General features: G+C 41.0%; 1 protein-coding gene across 1 annotated transcript in view; it reads right to left on the reverse strand.

The window, feature by feature from the left end:
• Window positions 1-6,603: 6,603 nt before the first annotated feature.
• Window positions 6,604-9,169, reverse strand: part of Phlda1 (pleckstrin homology like domain family A member 1) — a 3,294-nt gene continuing 728 nt past the window's right edge. Inside the window, exons 2-3 of the mRNA XM_010639596.3 lie at window positions 8,589-9,166; window positions 6,604-8,230 (exon numbers count right to left, since the gene is read on the reverse strand). Of these exons, the coding sequence (XP_010637898.1) occupies window positions 8,615-9,166 (552 nt within the window). The 3' untranslated portion in view covers window positions 6,604-8,230; window positions 8,589-8,614. The remainder of the gene's footprint in view (window positions 8,231-8,588; window positions 9,167-9,169) is intronic.

Raw genomic sequence — 9,169 nt, forward strand, 5'->3', positions numbered from 1 at the left:
GATCTACCTCCAACAGCATCCATCCCCAATACAAATTCTCCGTCCTTCTGCCTCAGCCCTCCAGAGTACTGGAATTATAAGTGTGTGTCACCATGCCCCACCACCAGGCTAATATTGTGGGTAGTAAGGCTAGAACTGTAGGATACTCATGCCACGAGACTAATATGATACTGACCTTTCTGGGTGATCAGAAGGCTATACCACTCAGTCTACGAGAAACCAACAAAGCAAACAGGGATATTTTGTTGAATAGACTGACACGGCCAATGAGTTCATATTCAGGCTCTCTTGTCAATAATTCTGGACAATTGCTTCTCAGCCTTTTGGCTATGATCAAGTGTAGTAATTCTAAGGACAGCAGCAATGTTTTATTCATATTATTCCTTCCATTTTAACGTAAATGTATTATTGGCTCAAATTCTACAAGAAATGGATTTGATGCCCCTTTTTAGTTACAATAACATCCTCTTAAAATCAAATTATTTGGATGAGAATACACATATGAGGCTGGGAATGTGGCTCACAGGTACAGCACTTGCCTGACATGTGCAAGGGCCTGGGTTCAATCCCTAACATAGGAATGAGGGGTGAGTGTGGGGATACTCTTGTAGAATATATATATGGATAGGAATATATAATATCTAATTTATTTTAACATGATATCCAGATAAGAATAGTGTTTTCATTTTCATAATGCTTTAATATAAGGTAAGAGTCATAAAGGGTGGCTCTAGGACTTGAACACAGGTAAGTTCCACTGCTACTTCCCAGAAAGCTCATCATCACTCCTCATGGGCAGGGCTATTATTCCCACCTACACACGTACAGATGAAGGTTCAGAGACACTAAGTGATACCTAAAGCCACAAGACTACAGAGAGCTAAAATTAGAATCCCAGTTGATGCACTTTCCAACAAGACATAGGCAAGAAGATATTCATGCCAGCAGTACTAGTAAATAAAACTCATTATGTGGCAATAGGCAAATTAATGAAATACTACATTAATTCAATGGAATATTATGTTGTTATAAGTCTTTGAAATATAATAGTGAGGATCATGGGTGTTTACCAAATGCTTACTTTGTGACAGAAATGTGACAACCCTTCAATGTGAATTGCCTAATTTTAGTTTCACAATCCCATGAGACAGGTATCATTGTCTACATTTTACAGATGAAAAGTGACAGCCAGGCATGGTGGCACACGCCTGTAATCCCAGCACTCAGGAGGCTGAGGCAGGAGGATCACTGTGAGTTCGAGACCAGCCTGAGCTCATAATGGGTTCCAGGTTAGTCTCAACTACATAGTGAGACCCTGTCTCAAACAAACAAACAAACAAAAAAACCCAAAAAACTGAGACTAAAATAAATCACTTGCCCAACAGAACATAGCTAATAAGAACAAGACTATCTGACTCTAAAGGAGTTTTTCAACCTTGATATGATTATTATTTGGAGGCAGGTAATTCTTTGCTGTAGGGAGCTGTCCTGGGCATTGTAGAATTATTTAGCAGCATCCATTTACCAATAGTGAAAACCAAAATTGTCCCCAAATATTGCTGAATGTCTCTGGGAGAACAAAACTGCCCCCGGCTGAGACCACTCTTAAAAGCCTATGTTTAACCATTATGCTATACACTCCCCTCCCAACACCAGCAGCTCTCATACAGAAATCTGTATGAGGAGGTGGAGGAGAGACAGAATGGACAGAGAAGATTCCCTGGGAAACAGACCTGAGTCTGAGATCTGATTGAAAGAGGCCAGGAAGGGATGGACGAGGGATAGAGTTCCTGAGAACTTCATCTACGAGGAAGCTGGGGAAGCAGAACTGAGCAGAGGGAAAGCTGAACCCACTATGCCAACTGGTTCTTTACTCTTCTAAAAGCTCTGGAGCTGGGGTAGCCTTTTTTTTTGTACCGGGGATCAAACTCAGGTCCTTGGATTTGCAAGGCTGGTGGCAGAACCTCTGAGCTAAATCCCCAGCCTGTTAGCCTTTCTCTAGTCATGCTGACTAGAGAAAGAAGTCCTGGCCTTTATCCACTCCCCATACTCCACTCAGCACTCACTGGACGGGTCACCTCCAAGGTGGGGGTGTGTTCTACAGCAAGATGGTGCTCTGCGAGAATGACTCGGGGAAGCACACGCTGAGAGGCGACAGCCACCAACACTCCCACATTTGTCCCCTCTAAGAGGAGATCTGAGTGGAACACCACAGCTACATGCAAGCATTTTGATTGTATAATTGGAAAGAACTTAAAATATATGGAAAGTAACAAATTAAAAGTCATTAAAATGGCAGTGCTATCATTTATTAGCTTCTTTTTGTAAAAATTAAACACAAGGATGTCGTCATACTATTCATACTATTCCAGCCATTTAAAAACAAGTGCTGAAACCTCAGAAAATTCAATTTATAGCTTCAAAATACCATGTATTATATATATTCATATTACTAATGATTCTCAAAACTGTCATAAGCAAGGAGCTTCCTTTTGTAGCAATGTCAGTGTGTGTGTGTGTGTGTGTGTGTGTGTGTGTTTGTAGCGGGGATCAAACTCCGGGTCCTTTCGCTTGCAAGGCAGGTGGCGGAACCACTGAGCCAAATCCCTGGCCCTTGTAGCAATGTCAGGCACTGTTCTAGGCACTCCTATGTGTATTAACTTATTAAATTGCCTCAATATCTCTGAGGTAAGTACTTTCATCGACTCCATTTTATAGAAAAAGAAATTAAATTCCCAAGAGGTTAAATAATTCAAGATCTACATAGCAATGCATGGCAGAACTAGGGTTCAAACCCATATACCAGGCAGGACTCTTAAATCACAGCTCTTACCAACCCAGTATGACCACCTCCTATATACATTTATTTCACATAGTATCTCTGACAGCCTTTTAACTTCTGGTTTTCGTTCCTTTAAAAAACGAGAGTAAAGTTGCCATTAACACTATGTATGCTAAATGATAAAAATAACTTCAAAGTTATATAAGGTCCTTTGAGATTTAAAGTCATTTAGATGCCATATAGTTTGTAAGAATAAAGTGACTTTATTTTTCTTTAAAGAATCAAGCTCATCTTCTTTTTTCAACATACAACAGGAAGCTTACAGATATCTGTTTGAAGAATGATTCTCTTAAGAGTCAAAGCTTCATGCTGCTGAGATCTAAACTCAAGAAAAAATTGCCTTAACGCTAATCCACCAGGGACCTGATCCCCTCACCCCGTGGTCCCCATGGAAAATTTAACTCAAATTCATTAGTATTCTGACAGCTAATTATTTTACCAAAAGATGAGTGAGTATCTATCTTCAAAATTCCTAATTTCTAACCTCAAAAATGACCTTTTCCTTCCCAGAATGATCATGGTACTTTCTACAGCCAAGCCCTTTAGAACCTGGGTCCCCAAGGAATACAGTATTGTGTGTCTGGGGAATGAGGCCTTCAAAAGGTCCAGAGGTCAGTTGTCTCAATAGATACTTTATTTGAAATGGAATGCATTTTGAAAAATATGAAAAATAAATCACATCTTTGCAAAATCATTGAAGAGACATATTTACACAAATTCTGACCACACTATTCGGTTCACAAACGTAATGGCTGGTAAAGCTTTTGGTACATAGTAGTGCTTGCTTTCCAGAAGCTGGTGTTTGCATATTCTGAATCTTTAAGTAGAAGGCTGACCATGGAATGTAACAGTATAATTTAACTTTTTCTTTTTTTGGTACCGGGGATCGAACTCAGGACCTTGCACTTTCCTCAGCCCTAATTTATCTTTCTTTAAAAACCTGCTCCCCGTAAGGGAAGAGTAAAAAGGGAAAAGAAAAAAATGTGAGAGAATGAAAAGATGAAAATAAAGTGTTTGTAGATGGGGAGGGGAGGAGGGGGTGAAGGGAGGGCAGGGACAAGGGGAGAAAATGAGAATCAAGACTTGTCATGTAGAGGTACAAGATCCCAACAATGAATGTAACTGTATTGTATCCCTAAAATGTACCAATAAACTCAATTAAAGCTGAAACAAATAAAATAAAAACCTGCTCCCCAATTTTCCAGCCAGTCACCAGCAGCCAGTTTCAGAGCACTGGACAGTAGTTCAGCTTTTACATAGATGCTTCTCATGTCCAGGAAATCCTTCATTGGGCAAGAATGCCCTTTTGGTTTTGTTTTCACAGTGCTGGGGATCAAAACTACCACCTGGCACATGCTAGGTAAGTGGTGTACTGCTGAGCTATACCAACCCCAAGAATGACCTTTCTAAGAAAGCTCTGTTGGGGTCTGTACTCTACTTGACAGACCACTTTGTGACCCAATCGTTTATAAATCTGGACTGGCTATTCAACAGTGCAGATCAAAAAGTCACTCTTCATGTCAAGAATTTAGAAAACAGTTCCTAAAAACTTACCCAACACTTTTCTACAATTAAGAGATCTTAGATAAATAGGTATATTTCTCTTGAAAGAATCACAGATCAATTCAATATCAATAATGTCCAAATTTAAAACAATCTACTGAGGGTATTTATTGGTAAAGCAAAAGGCAACAAGTTTTGCACTTGCAAACATACAAACAAGCAAATGCTCACAGGCCTCCCCTATCCCACAGATCTCTGTTTTGTGGAACTGCTCTGTGTTCACTGAAGTCCTAGGCCCTTCTACAGCTGTCACTGGACATTTAGCCTAACTAAATCCAATCTCTAGTCCAGAGAAAGAAAGCAAGTGAGGAATCTGAATACATATACTGTTAAAGTTGTTCACTGTCAGATTTTAAATCTGATAGCACTCTGTAGTGCTTGGTAGATGAAAGCAAAAAGTTAAAACAGGCCTTTCAATTGAAACCAGACTTCCTGCAGTGTATACCTGGAAGGGCAACTCCTTTAAGCAATACATAGGGTGGTTTTGTTTTCTCCCTTTTTTGAAACCATCATTAGAAAAATATGTGCAGTGAAATGATAAATTTGGCTTGACTCATACATGAACAGAGAATCTCAGCTTGCTCAATGAGGAAAACATTCAAGGGCTCCTCACAGACATTTACTCTATGACCTTAATACTCCTAGCAGAGCATAATTAGATCTTAATGGATTTCTGCTAAGAAAGTACACTTACGGAGCTTCATGATGCTGAGCGTATCCCAGGACTAGCTGTTCTCAGGAACATGAGAGCAAGTAAAGGGAAGCACTCAGTGAGGCAAGAGAAATGACCTCGGATCTCCCGGCTGCTGAAAAGCACACTTTTTTTTTCCTTCTTTCAGCCATTTCTCCCAACAAATAGTTACTGAGCCAACTGTGAAGGAGGCTGGGTGCCAAAACAAGTTTAAGGACGTTTCTTCAATTTTTCAACTTTTACATTTCATCTTCATTTAAGGTGTGGGTTATCTATTAACTCCTGCATTTTTACTCTTGTTCTTGGACTGAAAGTATTTTTATCTTTTTCTATAAAGCTGACTTGTCAGGCCTCACAGTACCACAGGGTTTGTATCACTTTAGGTAGGACAGGTGCTACTGGAATATTAAATGATGTGCATTTCTATTTTGTTTAGTTTTGTTGGGCATTCTTGGTTTTTTGCTCTGGAAAAAATTATTAAACTATAATAATTTCAGGGTTATTGAAACAAAAAGCCACCCTTTTTTAATTCTAGAATTGCACAGATAAACACTAAGACAGGGCCAAACCAGAAAGCCATTAAGAGGGCCCATTCCATGTAAATGTTACAGCATTAGGGACAAAACCAAAGAACAAGAAACCGTGATTCTGGCAGCCCATTAAGAGTCATGGCTATTGTTGTTAAACAAATAAACAAACAAACAAAACCTTCAAGCAGAAAAGAGAGAACCTGGGCATATTTTTTCCACAATGAGATTAGCTTGTGCTATATACAAGATAACAATATACCTTTTTGGTCAGGGATTTTAGCTCAGTGGTTCCACTGACTGCTTCACAAGCGCAAGGTCCGGGGTTCAATCCCCGGTACCAAAAAAAAAAGGTGATACAAACAATATGCATTTTTACAAACCTACATTAATCTTAATTTTCAAAGTATTTGGTATGGATTTTATTTTTTGTAACAAGAGTTCAAAAGAAAGATTCACTAATTAGAAAGAGCTGTGGATTTATTTGGATTATTATAATCTGCATGTATTAAAACTACAATACTATGAGGCATTCCTTTAAAAAATTCAGCAGTTGTTCTCAGGAAGCCAAATCAAAGTGGATTTAAGAAATTTTTCAACCCAGCTGAGCTGTCATATATATATATATTATATTTTTAAATTCTGGCAGCAAGTTTTCACAACTGCAGCCTAAGTAGCCCCTAAAAGCAGGACTCCAGTTTCATTTGCCATTTGCTAAAGTTTTCATTTTCCCCACAACTTTTTGGATAAGAAGTATGACCTCAAAAATTCATCATTTAAATTTCATTGAAATTTTTTTTCTAGATTAACTGCACACCTCAGCAGTAGTCCAATAGTGACCAGTCTTCTTCACCCCAGCCCACCCCGACACCTGGTACTGGTAATTGAACCCAGTGCCTTCACACTAAGCTACATCACCAGTCCTTTTCTTCTTTTTGTTTCGAGACATGGTCTCCCCCTAAGTTGCCCAGGCTAAATTCAAATTTTCCCTCCTCCTGCCTCAACCTCCAAGAGCACAGAGATCACAGGCATGCACCACCACACCTGGCTTGATCATTTCAATATGAATGCTAGAAAAATACTGACCAAGACTCTGTGAAAGACAATGAAAAACAAAGAACCATTAGTAAAGCCATGTGGAAAGGAAGTGATTTTCAGGCCCAGGAGAATTTGGGATCATCTATGGACCTTTTAAACTGAAGTAGCATCTGCCTTGAGGATTCTTACATCCTTTTGATTTCACACAGAAGAGGGTTTGTTCTACCTTTAAAAGCACATCCTCTCCCAGACTACCCCTTAGACTCCTGAACAAGTGACTGCTAAAACAAGACTGGGGTTGTTTTCTTACTGAAAATCCATTGTTTATCCAGTCCTTCCTTTTTCAATCTCTGAGCCTAGCTAATCTAAAGAAACAATACATCTCTAAAATTTCTCACAGAACAGAGAAAAACAGATGGTTTCGAAGATAAACATTTTCTGCGCGGAAATTAAAAAATCATGACTCCTAGTCCATTGATATATTTACAAACTGTATCTTAAACTGTAAGATTCTTCAGTGTTCTTCTAGAACAAAGTAAACAGGTCAGAAAATATGGTTCAAATCAAGTGTGCAAAGCTCTTGGTAGAGGATATTTTAGTCTGGAAAGGGGCATAAACACTCTCAACCTAAGTTGAATTATTCTGTTTCTGCCCACTACAATTGTGAACTAAAAATCTACTGTATTCATATTCATAAGTCACAATCAAAAGGTCTTTTTTTCTTTTCATTCTTTTTTTCCCCCTTGGTGATAGGGGTGACACTCAGAGTCTGGCACTCTCACGCTAAGCTATGCATCCAACTCCAAAAGGACTATTAAACGTTCACACACGATGCTCCTACAGTAGACCCAGTTCTACCACATATTCAAGACACAATCATCTTGGTCTCAATCAGGTTGTATCTTAAATATTTTGAAAGTAGGTATCATTACTACTGATTTACTTTTAGAAAAGTGTTATTTTGAGCATTATAATCATAATTACACATTTTTGAGCTTTTAGTTTTAAAAAAATTACAGAAAATATGGATTTAAGGAAGAAACCTCAGAGAAAAAAAATAGTATCAGATTTTAATTTCAACCACCTGGCATAACAACGAAAGTGTCAGGCCTTCTGAAAATGCCCTAGGAATACTGAATGAATTCTTTATGTTCTCCCCTCCACCGCCCTTTTTTCTTCCCAAGATTAGAATTTACTAGGGGGTGGGTTTTTAACAATAGTCTCTTTTTTGGAAAATGGCCTACATTCAGAAATGTCTTAGAACAAACATTAAAAAAACTAATAAATAATCATAAACCAACATACGTTAAAATAAAATTACAGTACATCATCTCTCCTAGAAGGTCCACTATGTTATAAGATCCTTTCAAAGGTTCCTAAGTAAAGTCTTCTCGACTTAGAATCGCTTCCTGCACGGTGATGACGAATATGCAGAAAACTAAGGAATCGCAAGTTATCATTCAGGTGATGTTCAAACTACTTGATCTGCAGCGGGACAGGGAGACTGTTTTGTTTTGATCCAAGTGAAGACAATGGAATTGTGTTCGTCCCACTTCAAGTCCTCAAAACCTGGAAAGAAATGACACTGAATGAAGTAGGTGGCTCAGAATCCACCAAGACCCAGTTCTCTTCGGGCCAGGCAGGTGGACAAAGGGTGCTCGGAGAGACTCCAGGTCGCTCCCTGGTCGGGGCCCAGACACACAGTGAAAGGGCGCTGAGGTGCACACCAACGAGGGCTGAAGGGGAGGGAGCGGTCTTCTCCTCTGCTGAGCCTCTCCTGGTTCCGGCGTGCCTCTTTCCACCTCCCCAGAAACAGAATTTCTCACTTGTCCACCCAAGAGGTGAACGGTGGGCGGGATTCCTATTCTTCCCGACACCCGCGCGACCCGCTTCTCCCTCTGCGCCCTAGTGGCGAGGCTCTTCTTACCTGGTCTTGCCCGAGCGCAGCCCCCTTCAGGCAGAGTTGGAGGTGCTGCGGAGAAGCCGGTGGCCGTGCGACTGGGAGAGTGGCTGCGAGTGAGGCGGTTGGTGCTGGTGCGGTAGTGGGTGCGGATGCGGGTGCTGGTGTGGGTGCGGATGCGGGTGAGGATGCGAATACCCGTGGAGCTGCGGAGCCTGAGGCTTGGGCTGGGGCTGGGGCTGGGGCTGGGGTTGGGACTGGATCTGCGGCTGTGGGGGCTGCTGCTGCTGGACCAGGTGCTGCTGCTTCTGTCGCGTGGACTTGACCGCCAGGATGGCCTGACGGTTCTTGTACTGCACCATCTGCAGAGTGATCTCCGCGTTCCAGCCCTGGTCCTGAGGACACCGAAAGTCGATCTCCTTGCCCTCTGCCATCACCACAGTGAAGTACATATACTTGCCCTTGCGCTCCACGCAGTCCACGGTCTTCATGTTGGAAAAGTGCAATTCCTTGAGCTTGACCGGTGGCTCAAGGCCAGCGACTGCTGGGCAGCTGGGTTGGGACGGCTCGAGTGTCCCTGGACCGGGTTGTTGCTGCTGCTGTTGCTG

The sequence above is a fragment of the Fukomys damarensis genome, unplaced genomic scaffold (assembly GCF_012274545.1).
Source record: "Fukomys damarensis isolate Sample0158 unplaced genomic scaffold, DMR_v1.0_HiC HiC_scaffold_15, whole genome shotgun sequence".
Lineage (NCBI taxonomy): Eukaryota > Metazoa > Chordata > Mammalia > Rodentia > Bathyergidae > Fukomys > Fukomys damarensis.